Raw genomic sequence first — 15,816 nt, 5'->3', positions numbered from 1 at the left:
TAGATAGGTTAAGCTAATTCCTGTCATGTTCTCTGCTTATATTTAACCAGTGGCACACAGCCTCCAACCCTTCCTGTTTGTAAAACACGTTTCTTGGTGAACCACAGAATACAAACATGAAACCAATAGAAATGGATATAAATTAGTATTTCCTTAATCAGCTACAATGCTAATGAGAGTAGATATGTTATTTTATGGTAGACGTCCAATATAGTCTGGGCCTAATTCAGAGCAGAAGAGTCTGCATTGAGTGCTTATTTACAGAGAGACCATTGATTATTTTCTATAGAAATGGATCAAGTAATGGGCAATCAAGGTAACCCAGGTAACCAATGGTCGTCCGATGTGAAACATGTTTTAAGAAGCTTAAGAGTAGTTTTCTGATATAAAAGTCCAATAATGTAAAAATCTGCCTTTCTAATAGGGTGGGTTTCAGATGGGAGGCTAGCTTTAGTCTCATAGACTTTTATCAAATGCAGACACTGAGTAAACACTGTAAACCAGATTCCTAGCAAAATCCGACTTCAGTAAATGTAAACTATCCCTTTAAGTCACCCGGTTTGCAGCAGCAGACCGTTATGAAAAGCTTTTTGTCAGCACATCTCAGCGATTCCTAATCAGACTCATATCTGGGAATGTTTCAGGCTATAACTTGAACTCTTTCATTAGCGTCTTGAAATGTTCCTGAGCTTTTTCTGCTGGGCTGCAGCAGAGACTTTATGCTGCGTCAGCGAATATCGTCGCCTCGGAGAGCCGTTTGATCTGAAACAGGCTTTAAGTTGAAGTTAGAAAATGACACCCACACACCAGAGGGTTTTTTTTGTTTTTTTATGTAAAACCAAAGCACAGACAGAGCTGGCATTCATTCTGTTTCTGCATTTCTGCTCTTGTCAACCCCTCCTTCCTCTTTTATTCTTCCTCTCCACAGTCTAAACTCCCCCAGGCCTCCCCCCTCTCCCCTCTGTCTTTCCCTCACTGCCTGCAGGCTCCCATTCAGAGACTGGAGCAGTACTGTGAGGCCCTGGAGGAGCTGGGGGGCTTAAATCTGGCCTCGGACTCCGCCCTCTACGTCCTGAGACACGCCCAGAAGCACGGCGAGGACCTCAGGGCCAGTGACCTCATCGTCGGCTGTCCGGTGAGAGCGCATGCCCCAGTTCTTAAGTGTGCAAAGTCCCACTTTCTTTTCTTAGATGGAAAAACCTAAATAATTTGGATGAGGTCAGGCCAGGGAAGGAGGAGGGGGTGTTTTCACATTATTTTTATTCATATTCATTCATCAATTAAAAGAGATGTAATTAATAAGGTCCCTCATGTGATGCAATAAATTATTCATGCCTCTTCGTTTAAGTCAAAGTTAAAACCTCTATTTGTTTAGAAATGCCTTTAACATTTACAGGTACATTTTTAACTGTAGTATCATTAGTTTAAGTTAGTGATCCAGCTGTTTTTTTGTTTTGTTTTTTGCTTTACTACCTGCTTTTAACATGTTTTTATCTTTACTTGCTATTATTCCACTTTTACTTTTCTCATATTTTATTGTTTTATTCATGCAAAGCACTTTGAATTGTCTTTCTACTGAGTTGTGCTACAGTATACACAATGATTCCTTGCATTTTAGCTTAGTAACTTATATCATACAATTGTTTTTGTGTGACACACAAACCACATTACCATTTTATTGCAAGGAGACTGATATTGTTGTTTTTACAGAGAAAAATCTGAGACGTGTGGAATGCCTTTTTACCAATCCGCCTTAAATCAGCTTTTGTTAGAAGCCCCCCATAGCTGCTTGTTTCTTGCTTTATTTAACCCATTCCTCCATAGCCTTTACAGTATAAGATCAACCTGAATTAGACTTCATTCATCTTCTCTGCAACTATGACCAGCTTTCTTGTACCCTAAAGGAAAAGCCTCCCACATCATCATGCCACCACTACCATGTTACATGCAATGGATGGTGTGTTCAAGTTAATGTGCGGAATAAGTCCCACCCATATGCACACACAGGTAACCATGACAACACCTTTAGATGAATGGAGAAACAAGAAAACATGTGCAGCTGCCTGAAAAGTTTTAGGCATGAGGGCAAGGCAATTTTATTTACCTTTTAAATTTCCCTGGAAAAACTATTTGAAGTGCATTAAATAAGAAAAAAAGAAAAGGAAACTTCACAGCCGCATTAGAATGCCTTCTAAGCTTTAGCTCCAGCTTAAAGTTCTCCAAAGGTCAGAATTTTTTCTTAGCGCAGCTCAAAGGGTTATATTTAGTAACAAATTAAGCAAAAGCGAAGGTCAAAAGACAAAAGTAACAAACCTACACCAGCAAGACGCTGTAATTTGGCATAAAAAAACTATGAAACCAGAATGAGTTACTGACGTATACATTTAAAAATGTCAAATTACATACTATGTACCTTTGATTATATCAACATATCAAGGACTTTTCGGTCCAAATGTTCACACCACTTATAGATATGGGTTACCAGTCTTTCACTTAAACAAGCTTTGCAACATTGTCAATATTCCATTATTCACCTTTTCTCTCTTGTAGAACAACAGAATAATCCATCCAGATTATCTAAGCAGTCACAGCAGAAACATGCAGAAACTAATGGGCTTTAAGATGTGTCCCTAATGTATGTGTTCCTGCTGTGTTTCTGGTGTAATGTTGACGATTCGTCAGTCTTCTCTAACCAGGCACTTACAGAGGGTCCATGATACTTTGCTGAGGAAAGCTGATTTTATTTTAAGGGTAGCAGAGGAAAGGAGGTTGAATACAAATAAATACCACATTTTTAAGATTTTTCTTTGGAAACAAAAAGATAATGCATACTTTATTATTACAGTTAAATATTCTGTTAATCTAGCAGAATCTTTAAAGCGCCACAGTGAAGAAATAGTTGTTCAGGCACAAACTACTTAAACTAATATTTAACATTGTAAGTCTGAGAGTCGCTGTTTTAAGTGTTCCGTTAGAGGATTGTTTTTCTGAGGAGCTTCTAAATATAAAGCAGTTATTTGAAACATTTGTTATTTTCCGGAATATTTTGGTCCATTTTGACAGGTACAAGTGGAGGAAAGTAGAGCTGAGGGAAACTAATGAGACCAAAGATGCTGTAGAAATGCTCACAGCTCAGGCCGTTGTGGATTTTTCTGACCATATTTGGGCTTTATTAGAAATTGTTGAACAATATCTCTGCTCTTGAACTTCGCATTGTTAGTCTAACTCTCTAGCTTTGAACTCCTACACATGCATATACTCAGATATACTCACAATTTATATATGGGTGTGTGGGGGGGAGGGTTTAGGAGAGTGTAAACACTTCTACCGAGGCACTTCACGTCGACAGCTCTCAAAGGTAAAAAAGTGATTGTGAGTGCAGGTGAACGTGTCTTCCAGTGGGCGTGTGTGTGGGAGCTATTAACGTATGTGAAGCCTCACTTGTATGATGACCCCCCTCTCACCTCGGCAGGTTTTTAAAAATAAAGCTGCATGCCAGTGAATCGCCGTCTTTTTCGGCCTCAGCAGAGCATTGTTCTTGTTGCTCACGCTGTTTGTTTGCGTCTTTATAATCCTGGAATCTCTTACTGAAGGAGCTCTATACAATTTCTGACTTTTATGAGTGTCTGTCTGCCTTTGTTATGAGTCCCAACAGCATGAAGAAGTCTCAGCCCTGTAATTGACGCGAACAATGAAGTTACATTTTTTTTTCTAAAAGACGTGACTCATCTGGCCAATTAGAGCAAAGATCCAACAGATAAAAAAGCGGCCATGTGAAAGCAGCGGATGGCTCTATAGAAGTCGGTGGAACAATAATCCTTCTTTGTCTTTTTCTTTATTGGACTGAGAGGAGGGCTTTTCAGTCGCCACTGATAAAATGGATTTTCTTGAACACCAAACTAAGAAAACTGGAAGCAGGAGTGGATAGTTGCTGATTTGGTTGTGAAATTAAAATGTATTTTCTTATATGTATGTGGTGTAAAATGTAGAAACTGCCTCGTGAAGCCCCTTAGAATTTTATTTTCTATAACAAAGAATGCCTTTAAGAAGAAAATGTTTTCCTCCTTAAAAATGTGCTGAAAGATTCATAAACCTTATATCAAAGTTGGTATTTAGGAAGGCTGTAAAAAATCAAAGACCAATACCAGATGAAAAACCAATATTTACGATTTAGACATTATCACAAAAAAAACAGCTGCTGTCACTGTGCAGATTAGCTGCTAAAAAAATCTACTGCTTCTCAACGTCTCATAGAAATGATTGCGCTCTGTCTTACATCACCGCCTACTGATTATGAAATATTATGAAGAATGTTATGAAGGCATAGATGACTAATGTAGATAATGAGCTATTAAATTTTAAAGACCTCACCTAGGTGGGATATGCTAGCTTTCATAGCTTGATGCTAACATTTTTTTCTTAAACAGCATTTCCTCATAAACAATGAGATGTCCAAATTATTCTAACTGAAAAATATAATATTCAGCTGACTGACAGGGAGAGGAACACACAAAGGATGAAGAAAGGGCCCCATGCTAAACATGACAGAAAAAACACTCTGCTCTGCAATCTGTTTTGATAAGTCGTTGCCTGTTTTTAGAGTCAAACCAAGAAAATCTGGCTCATAAAGATGTAGGTGAAGATATGTCTCTGAGATGGTCTATGTAAAATCGTATATAAACTAAAGGCTAACAGGCTACTTTATATGTTGTTCAGATTGCAATGGGAGAACGTGGTGATCTGGTGAGGCAGGGAGAGCTGACCGTCTGCGGGGGACCTCGGAGGAAGCGAGCAGGGGTCAGGAATGTCTTCCTCTACCAGCAGGTCATCATCTTTACCAAGCAGAAGAGCCCCAGTCCAGGACGCACTGTCTACAGTTACAAGCACAGCATCAAGGTGTGGACTTAGGTTTCTTTTTTCAAAAAACCGAGATGTTTGAACCAGTAATTCACACATGGTCCTACCTTGTCCTTCCACTTCAGACGGGCGAAATGGGTCTGACTCAGAGTGTTGGTGACGAAGGAGTGAAGTTTGAAGTCTGGGTCAGACAGGCTCCCCGAACCAGAGACTGCATCACCCTTCAGGCCCAGGGCAGGGAAGGAAGGGAGGCCTGGGCTCATGACATAGCCCATCTGCTGTGGACGCATGCCATTAACAACACAGGTACACAATAAACTCAGACGCTCAAGGAAATTATCAACAGGTCCAGTTTTCAATCCGTCTTAGAAGGAAGAATGGTTGTCAAAGAATATTTAGATTTTTTTTTTTTTTTTGCACTTAAAGGGACCATGTTGATTATAATTTGCTTTAATACAGTTTAATACACTTATATGTGTTAAATCATCAATATCTGGTAATACAATCTTTCAATGCTAACATCAGTAAAAAAAGATCATGCAGTTTTAATGATAAATTGATCTAGGAAAGGCAACAAGTGATCTAAATCATAGAGAAATTTTCCTCCTCATTAAAACAGGAATTATTATGTTATAAAATGTTGTATGTGTTGTCAAACTGAAGCAATTCAATAATGGTTGAGGAAAAAAAAAGTCTTTGGGACTTCAGGCAAAAAAAAGGCAAATAAGGTAGCGGATGTATGATGATCTGGGCATATTTTACTATATTTGGTGAAACTAATGGTGTCCTATATCTGGTCAAACTTTTATGAAGGAAAGCTCTGTGTTTACACCAGCTTTCTCTCTCTAGTTCTTTTTCCTGAAAAGAGGTCACTTGGGACAAACTCGTTAAAAAACTTTTCATAATGTATATATTTTTAAAAAACCATGATACAAGACAGGAGATTGTAATAGAAATTGTGATCTTACTCAGACAGAGAAGTTGCTCACAGTTACAGGAAGCAGTGCTTACCAACCGGCTCACGTCTCATGAAGTGGCCTCAATTCACAGTTAAGCATTTTATACAACTACAGTACACCACATCATTACATCATAGATGTTTGTAAATGAGGGGGCGTCCATGGCTCCAGCCTTATCAAAGTATTACACTACGTTCTTTGATCAAGGAAAACGCTCTCATTTCATTCCCAAATCTTTGCCACGTGAAGAATGAAGATTATAACTCTATATCCGGCCAGAGGAACTGTTCTAATTAGATGAACTACTGGGGAAAACATTTCTTCTGACACACAGAAGGCAGGTATTATTAAGGTTTAATAGACTCACACATCACCTTTAAGAATAATCCTAACGCATCCTAAAAACATGGTTGAGGGAGCTCGGTGGATGGTTTATAGCAGAGAAGTATTCCTTTTGTCTTAATTCTGTTTCCATAGAACTTTAGATGTAAGATAAATTAGTGACTGACTGAAAGGAAACAGTACAAAAATCAAACGAAAAGTCAAATTGAAACCCATTTAGAAGAACCATGAGCCTTTGTATTTCATTATTCAATATCTGCTATAACTGATTGTTAACACCTAATAGTACCATACAAATGTTTTCTATTTTTCAGAAATGTGAAACACAGCATTAATAGCAATGAGTTAAAAAAAATAACATATGGAAAACCAAATGCTGATTTATTTTTGTTTCTTATGGTGATGCCCAGCTTTCTGAACACAAGGAGTTCCTGCCTAGCTTGTGTTTGAGGATCGCTTCCCGCAGTTGGCTTAGATTTCAGTATCATCCTGCAATATGGTGCAGAGAAGCTCCTTATAAGAGGGGATTAAATCTGTTCAGATGGTAATGCTCCTTGGGAACAAAGCATTGTTCAGAAAACAAAGTGGCTCCAGACTGATACAGCGAAACAAGACGAGAGATGTTTCTGTGATTTTGAACCACGATGTAGAATGTGTAGCTATTTGTCGGAGAGGAAAGAGTCCTAGGAATGCTACTTCAATGAGGTGTTTTTTATGTTTTTCCAAGAAATCTCTCCTTTCCCCCCCAGAGCTGTGTCTGAAGGAGTCACTGTGCATGGGAGTTTCCAGTAAGCTTCTGCTGGATGCTACAGGAACTCCAGGATCAGAGTTGGACTCTGTCTCCAGTCTGAGCGACAGAGGTAGGAGCTCAGCGCCATATCATGTGTGGACTTCTAAAAGCACCAGAAGTTTCACCAAGAAGAGAAAAAAAGGATAGATATACAAACCCTGAAACCCTATCTAGACCCCTTATGCTTTTTCACATATTACTATCCCATTTAAAGCAACAATTTCATATTTTTCATGGAGATTTGCGTCATTTATTCCCAACAACATTTGGGTCAGTTGTTTCATGAAGGTCACACAGTTATTTAGAGAACATCATTTAACTTGCCGTATCTTTAAGTCTAAAGAATACAGCAAACAGATCACCTTTGAAAGCAGGGTTATGTTTCAGAAACCATAAGAGGAGATTTGAACATCTCACAGAGCTCTGTTGCGAACCGTCCATCTAACTAGCAGGTCAGGCAAGAAGGACATTAATCAGTCAAGCTTCTAAAGGGGCCATGGGTAACTTTAGAGGAGCTGCAGGGATCAGCAGTTCAGATGGAAGAATCTCTTGGAATGACCTCTATTTACTAGGCTTGTCAAGAAAAACACGTCCTCATGGAAGAGGGACGATAAGACAGCTGTTGTTGAAAAAAGCAAGAGGTTCCACTTAAAGATTAGCGCACAGAAAGAATGCGGAGGGAGAAGTTATCTGGTGTGATATTGGCCTACATGCAAAACAATTCAATTCAGTTTTAATCTAGCGGCAGTTCCGAACACGTCATCTCATGGTACTTTACATCCAGTCATTTCATACAGTCAGATTAGCTAAAAGTTTTTATCTAAGGAAATCCAGCTGATTGCATCAAGTAATTGACTTGTCAGAATTAGTTGCTCCTACAGTAGATGAGCATGTGGAGACAGTAGATATCTGTTTGTATTTCTTCATTGACGCTACAGCAATCCCTGACACCAAGCATGATTGTGGCAACAGTGGAGAGGAATAACTCTCTTTTAACTGGAGGAGATCTCCAGCAGAACCAGGCTCAGTATGAGAGGCATTCTTTTGAGGCCAACTTGGGTTCAAGGAGATAGAAGCAGACATACAAAATGATCATTGAAGCTCTTATCTACAAATCATTTCTGTTAGAAAAACTTAACAGTAAACAAATAATAATAATTGAACTTAATTGAGCTTCCATTGGAGGAATTTACCTCTGCATTTAACCCATTCCCTTGGGGAGCACCTAGCTCATAGGTGGGTCTATCTAGGAAAGAAACAGATAAGGATACGAGCTCTGAGCCCCTTTTAGTGTCAAAGAGATGAAAGTGGGCAGATACAATTAGTCATAGTGAAACCTGCACCCTTAGCTATGTCCGGGACAGAAACAGGAATAAGCACTAAAAAATAGGCCCTACTCTATCATCAATAATGCGAGAGGCTGATGAAGCAGATCGACTGATATTTCATTGCAGGATGGTCTCACAGCTAACAGAAACACCCCTGATGAGGCTACTTTGATAGAAATAAACAGAAAGAACATAAAGTTAGCGTTAAACTAACAAATACTCCAGAATGGAAGATAGAATGAGGCAAAATGACGGAAAGTGGTCCCTATGTCCCCCAGCAGCCTAAACCTATAGCAGCATTACTGTAGGGAGCCAGAGTGGCAGTCCGTGGACTCAGAACCTTAGGATTCCAATCCACTAGGCCAATACTCCCCAAACAGGCATTAGTGTAAAGGGTCTTGCCTTAGGACCCACATTGGCAGCTCATTCCCTCCAGCTGGGATACGAACCCAGGCCTCCTGTTTGCAGAGTGGGTGACTTACTGCTTGCTGTAGAGAATTCCATTCCACTACAGAATTACTGTCCATTGTAGTTATGTTTTCTGTTTGTTTCAATTGAGATTTCTGTACTGTAGCTTTTGTTATCATTGTGTCATTTTTTTTTTATTTAAATGGAGGAATATAGAAAAATATATACCTACATAATCACATAAAAAAAAATCAGGAGTACACCGGTTTGGTTAAACAAATGTCATGATAATCAGTATCGACTTCAGTCTTAAAGAAACTGAATCAGTTGAACTGTAGCGTGAAACTTTTAGAGAGACTGCAACTGGAGTACAATGCAGATGTATGCCACACTTTTCAGATTTTGTAGGATTATAGTTAAAATTTGAAACTTTGTGCTGTTTTCCTTCCCTTTTCCAATTTGAATTAAACAGTAACATAAAATCTAATCAATTATATTTCGTTTTGTCGGTTTTAAGAGCGCATTATGTGAAAACAGCACTAGGGATGTGAATACATTTATCTAATGGTGTTCAAGAGTTTTTTCTCTGTAATGCAATTTAACAGGAACAGAGAGTTGGAGCATGCATCGCATAATGTTTCACCTGCACCTCTTTTTTTTTTTTTTTTTTTGATTGTGCCTGTAGTGGTCGGCCATAATTGAAAAACGAGCTTTTTCGGACACATTAATTGAATTTCTTTGTTTTTGAGCCGCTCGGAGCAGCAGATCAATCTCTTAACAGAAAACGTATTATCCTTTCTGTGCAGTTAATATGCCTGATGAAATCACTGTGGGTGATACACTAAAAAAAGCCTTCGCATTCATTTGCAGTTATGTTTTTTTTCTAGTCAGTGCACATAGGTCCTAAAACTAAAATATCTCCAAGGATACGCTCTTTTTAGATCTGTACATCATGAATGAAACATTATACATCCTATCCATATTTAGAGTTACTTTGAGTCAGTATGTTTGTGTTTTTGTTGATCTTGCAGAAAAAAGGCATGTTTGACCTTTTGAAACAACCACAAAAATGAAAGTAGCCAGTCATTAAAAAAACAAAAAAACAACAACTAACAAACAGAGGGGTTTAGACAGATAGGTTATAAATAGATAGAAACATATTCGCATCAGCCAGAGCTCACTCATAAATCTGTCTCCTAAATACAGGGAATTAGGGAGCATATTCATGGGAGTCAGGGGGAAGGGAAGCGAACACGCTCTGTAAACTGCTGCTGTTTAAACATCATCATCCGATGCTGAATTTGTCCGCAGAGTTCAGCAGTTAAGCTTCCCATTTGGAGTACCATTCCACTGATTTTAGACACACAGTCCCTGAAGGCAACTGTTTTCACCTAACCTTAAAATGAGTCCCCATTCACACCTCGGTGTAATGCACATTCTGCTCACCAGGTGTCTCGATGAGCAGATTTCAGGCTATGAAATGTCCTCAGGGACATAAGCTGATGTTTAGATATTCATTGGTACACATGAGGAAAAAAGGCCTTTTATTTCTTTTGTCCCTGCCTGCTGCTCAAGGTAGGCTTATTACCATAATAATCATATTTTTATTCATCTAAAGCCCAAATAAAACACTTTCTGAGCATGCAGGCAGCATGCAGGCAACCCAAACAAAAAAACCCTGTTTTGGGTGATTCACTGGGTGATACTTTCCCCAAACTCATTGTGGAAGCGTGTATTTTCGAGCTCCAGACTCTCAGCTTGTTCTGTATTTTTCGGCTCTGTTTTGATTGGATCCCCTCTGCTTCAGTCCACAGTAGCTGCTCAGACTCTTCCTCTGTGGGCAGTCAGAAGGAGGGGGGATCCCCAGCTTCTGGGAGGGACCCCAGGTCAAGCTCCGGATCAACAAGCTATTCACAGGTGGGCTCACAGTTTATTCACCAAACCCCAGTCATCCCTGGGTGAATAAAAGCTATTTCTCTTGGTAGAAATTATTCCCTCCAGCGTGGTTATATGTATTTATGTAGTACATTTCTTTTTATGTTTTCTCTACTGGAGATGGATCCTTTTTTCAGGGGACTGGGTCTCTTAACACCCAACAGGGTAAAACTCAGACTTCCAACCCCTAAAACAAAAAAAAAAAAAAAAAATACAAGTAGTATTTTTTTATACAATTCTTTATTGTAAGAAAAAATTTATATTTTGATCTCGCCTCTATCAGACTTATTTAGCCTGCCGCATTTATTGAAGTGCAGGTTTATTTTGTCTTATTCATTGAAAAAGGCACATCTGTAGTAAAACTTTACCCGCAGGAAACAGAAAGTCAAGTATTGTGTTTACTTAGTCAGTTAGTGCACTGGATTTCACAGCAAAAAGTGTAAAAATTGTGAAATTTTACCATCTTTATAAATAAAAAAAATATATTTTTTCCACTTCTTGCTGAGTTTTACTCAATACAAGAAGATGAATGCATCATTCCTTCTAGAATGAAGACACACTGGATGTTCAGTGACTTCAAGTGTTCATTTAATGAAAACAGGGGTCGCAGTGATTTTATAAAGAGATTTTATCGTTGACCATTTACCCATCAGAAATGCTCTTTCCATATGTTGGTGAGGTTATAAACAACCCTTGTCTTTAGCTGTGAGCAACAGGAGTACCAACCCAGAATGGGATGCATTTTTAGTATTTAAACACACTTACCCACACCTACACATGCTGTGCAAACACACACATTCCCCCGGTCTCCTTATCCAGCAAACAGAAGATGACAGATTGGCAAACAGACTGCGTCAGGAACAGATTGACGGGCAGAACGGGTAAGGGCAAACACGCAGAAGGCGATGTGCGCATATTGGACAACAGGTTGAAGACGCCTTTGGTGCAAGCCTACTGTTTAACGCTGAATCTAAAGCGTGACTTTTTTTCCCACAGAATCATTCACCGTCTACAGCTGTGTGACTGTCATCTCAACAACAGTGAGTTTAATGGCAGTTTTTTCTCTCCCTCTGTTCGCTGTTGTTCTGTTTCTTTTTCATGTGTGAACTGCTCACTTTGGGATGCCACAGTACAAACTTCACTCATCCTTTCTTTTTTTTTGTCTATTGAAATTTTTCACGTAAATGTGTGTTCTTCTTTCTTAGAAGCAGAAACTGCACTCAGGACCTTTAGAGGATTCCTTCATCTCTAATCTAACTCAAACTGGACTCCATGTGAACTTCTCCAACACACCAGCGCCCTCTCTTGTACCCTTCAACCTCCTCCAAGAGTGCAAACAATGCCAGGGGATTAGGCGCAGCTGCACTGTTCCGCATGCAAACGGGATCAGAAATTGCCCTCTGTTTAGACCATGACAAGCACCAGCGGGGCTCTCTCTGACACTCCGCCATTTTGGGTCTGCCAGTCTCAGCTGCTGGCAGAGTCATCGACACCAAAGGCACTTCGGCTGCACAGTGCGGCCTTTGTCTGCTCCGCAACTCCCCACTAGGCCAAACCACTTGGTCTGAACCACTGACTGGCTGCCTTTACACATCACATGCTTCAGCATCTGATAATAAACAGGAAGTAATATTTGGGAGCGTAAATGTGGCATTGGATTGCAGATTTAGGGTGTATTATGGACTTTATCACCCTCATAATGCTGAATGGAGGACTGTATACTTCTTTATCTGGCCTGTGTTTCGTGTCTGTGTGGTTTGGGTTAGGTGGGATTGGATCTATGTAAATTAGGTAACCAGCACACTCACTCAGACACACACAATGTCCCCCGACACATGCAGTCACTCTTATTGTTATCAGACAGTGGAGCACTGTTCACATTCACATGCTCTCTTCTTCTCTCTCTCTGTCACTGCCCAGTTTAGAGCCTGGTACAGTGACTAAATGAGGCGAGCCTCCATCTGAACACATAGAGATGATGAACAAGGAAAGCGGTTTTGTAGTTACATGACTATTGGAGTGTCTAAGCAAATTGTACAAACAGTACTAAGAACTGAAAGTAATAATGGTATCTATCTTTTCTTTTAAGCGTAAAAGTGGCATGAAAATGTTCCCCCATTACAGTATTATGTTTTTTTCTTTTTTTTTTCTTTTCATGTTTCAAATCAAGCAAAGTCGATGTTTAGCAAAAAAAAAGAGCAGAACTCTGATTTCAAAATAAATTTTTCGGATGATTTCTATATGTTAAAACCAGTATTAACTGGGATTAGAAACTAAAATACTCAACTGAAATAGAGGCTCTTTAAACAGCATGAAGTAGTGCCGTCATGTCAAGAACAGATGACAGGCAAAAAGCCACTGACATATATCAGTTTGGAAAGGACAGCAAAGCTGTTACCAAGACATCTGGTCTCTAGGGAACCACAGAGAAGGACATTATTCCCCAAACAGAGGAAGATGGAAGAACTTCAACAGAAGCTTAAGGGTGTTTAATTGGAGGACCTAAAGGAACCAAGAACACCATCAAAAGGACTAGTGTGTACACCTGGGCAGTGTTCATTTTTCAACAAAAAGAAAGTGACTACACCAACATTAGCATCCACGGTTGATTAATCTCAATTTTTTCCGCAGAAGCTAAAAGCTAACCAAGCAAGCCCTTTGGGAGGGTGTTGGTCCTGTCATATCTGGAGTAATACGTCAAGGTGTACTGATATAACTTTTTAATTTCTGATGTTAAACCGAAATTGAAGTTTTAAGTATTGACCGGAACCAATACTGATCTGGTACAATAACAGAACAAATCATACATACTTTTATTATTAATTGTCTTGAAGTGGAATGTTGGAAGAGAGTTGATCAAGTGATTTTACTCAATGACAACAGTAATGAGGAAAAAATGGCACATTTGTTACTAACCAATGCATAAACTAAAAAATAATATTTCATGAGAAGAAACTAGTAAATGTGTGGACTGTAAAAGCAAGTATAGCCACACAGCTCCTACTCAAGCATCGTATATTATTATAGAAGTGGAATGGCCTGTAGTTATGTAGCATCTTTTCAAAACTCCAAAGTACTTTTGTGATGCAAATCCTTGAGGTACATTGTAGCCACAGCTGGTCAGGGCCTTGCTGGCTCTCTGACTGCCATCAGCGTAAAAAGCATCTTGGCCAAAGACACAATGACAGAGAAGGCCAGAGGTGGGGTTTGAACCGACAACCTTATGGTCACAGGGCAAACTCCTTTATTCAGTAACACGTCAAATGACTTTGAATTAATGCCACCGGATGTAAACATGCTGGTAGAAGCATGATATTTTAGATGCACGCTGATATAAACCGAAATGGCTTTTGGTTATGGGACTGATTTCCAATATCAGGTTAAGTCATCTCTAGTAAAACCAGCATTTTAGAAAAACCAACAGGTTCGCACTCTGCTTTAGGACCTGGACAAGTTGTTGAGATTGAGAAAATAATAATAAATCTTTCCTTAAGCAGAAAATCCTGACAGAAAATTTGTTTTTGACTTTAGGCTCAATGGCTGGACAGTGAAATACACCAGAAAGACCATAATTGAAAGGCAAGGACAGAGACGACCAGTCAAGCCCTGGACCTAAATCTGGTAGTTTAGTTGGTAACACTTAAAAATGATGCATTGCGACAAGAATACAAAAATTTTACAGTTTAGAGACCAAAATCTCTCCACAGTGAAGTAACGTGCGGGTTATTTGTGTTTTATTCCAATTGCTAGTTACCAGCAATTCACACAGACCAGGCCTACTAGGACATCTGTTGTTTTGCTCCCTTAATAAATGAACAGAAACCTTTTTAACTATTTATGTTCATCTTTCTAAAAACCTGTTTAATGATCTTAAACATTTAAGTGAGACTATAAAGCAAAATCAGAAAATGTCTGTGAGGGGGCTCATAGTTATTTTTTTACAGCATTGTAAAGCATAAACACATTGGTACCTAAAGAATCTCCCTTGCTATACTGATGAGTACTAAAACCAATTTTAATGTTACAGATTTGAAGATAAGATGCCATATCATATATGCCAAAGGTATAAATGGGCGTCAGTGCAATGTTTTTGTTTAAAACAATACCGGCTAATTTTGTTTTTCAGAAATTGTTTGCATTCTCCATAAAATGGAGGAAAGTATTTCATTACTTTTGTTTGTTTTTTCATTTTCTTTATTTACAAGTTTTATTTACTTTATTTTACAAGTTTCTTTGGCTAGCATATGTAAACAGTATCTGGTAATAATAAAAATGATTACTCATATAATACGATTAATAATTGTGTGTTTGATGAAAAATGACATGCAACTTAAAGTTTACTGCAAGTATTTTTTGGTTTAAATGAACATTATTTTCTAGACATTATATTTGACTGGATTTATCTCCATAAAGCAGATTTAGATGTTGGAAGGAAGAATTGATCTTTGCATTGCAGAGAAGTAATTTCCCTCTGGGATTATTAAAGTATAAAAAACAAAAATACTAAGGTTGAAATATTACAGCAAACAGTGCAAAGAAAAACAAAACTCAAATTAAGTTCCATTTCTAGAAATTGGGAATTTATTTTCATTTCTATTTTAAAAAGATACCCATCTGTATAGTTCCTTCTAAAGTATAAAACTCTTCTGTCCTTTCTTCATTTTGTCAGCTTCAATGTTTTTAAATTGAAATTCGCTGTAATGAACCAACTTAAAGTAGCGTAAAGTGGAAAGAAATTGACATAGTTTTCACACTTCTTAAGTAGAAATCTGCAAATTGATCAAATAATTCAAAAGCCATGCTTTATTTTCTTTGTCAGCTTCTCAGATATTCACTGCTTTTTGTCAATCACTTAAAATTATCATAGAAAGTTACAAGGAGGTCTGTAGTTGTTACCTGAGACAAATGGGAACAATAATATAAACTCAACATATGGAGTATGACAACATTTTGAAATAAAGCTAAAAACAAATGACAAAAAGATTTAATATTTTAAATTTTTTATACCACAGTCACGTTATCGTTTTATTTTTTCAAATCTGATCTTACAGAAATACATGACACGAGCAGAGTCTAGGCCACCACCTGGCCAAGGTGAAGGAAAAAATGTGCTAAACTCTGCAATGCTGCATCATCCCCCAGCAAGCTTGTCCTTCACCAACTGGAGTATTTTAAAAATTCATAATCCTCCCATCTC

General features: G+C 38.5%; 1 protein-coding gene across 1 annotated transcript in view; it reads left to right on the top strand.

Moving 5' to 3' along the window:
- LOC107102120 (pleckstrin homology domain-containing family G member 4B-like) overlaps positions 1-14,909 on the top strand; it is a 60,385-nt gene extending 45,476 nt beyond the window's left edge. The window contains exons 20-26 of the mRNA XM_015401300.1: positions 929-1,135; positions 4,717-4,896; positions 4,983-5,163; positions 6,908-7,018; positions 10,492-10,601; positions 11,616-11,659; positions 11,825-14,909. Of these exons, the coding sequence (XP_015256786.1) occupies positions 929-1,135; positions 4,717-4,896; positions 4,983-5,163; positions 6,908-7,018; positions 10,492-10,601; positions 11,616-11,642 (816 nt within the window). The 3' untranslated portion in view covers positions 11,643-11,659; positions 11,825-14,909. The remainder of the gene's footprint in view (positions 1-928; positions 1,136-4,716; positions 4,897-4,982; positions 5,164-6,907; positions 7,019-10,491; positions 10,602-11,615; positions 11,660-11,824) is intronic.
- Positions 14,910-15,816: the final 907 nt, after the last annotated feature.

The sequence above is a fragment of the Cyprinodon variegatus genome, unplaced genomic scaffold, assembly GCF_000732505.1.
Source record: "Cyprinodon variegatus isolate N-32 unplaced genomic scaffold, C_variegatus-1.0 Scaffold1206, whole genome shotgun sequence".
Classification (NCBI taxonomy): domain Eukaryota; kingdom Metazoa; phylum Chordata; class Actinopteri; order Cyprinodontiformes; family Cyprinodontidae; genus Cyprinodon; species Cyprinodon variegatus.
This window is presented reverse-complemented; position numbering and strand designations above follow the sequence as displayed.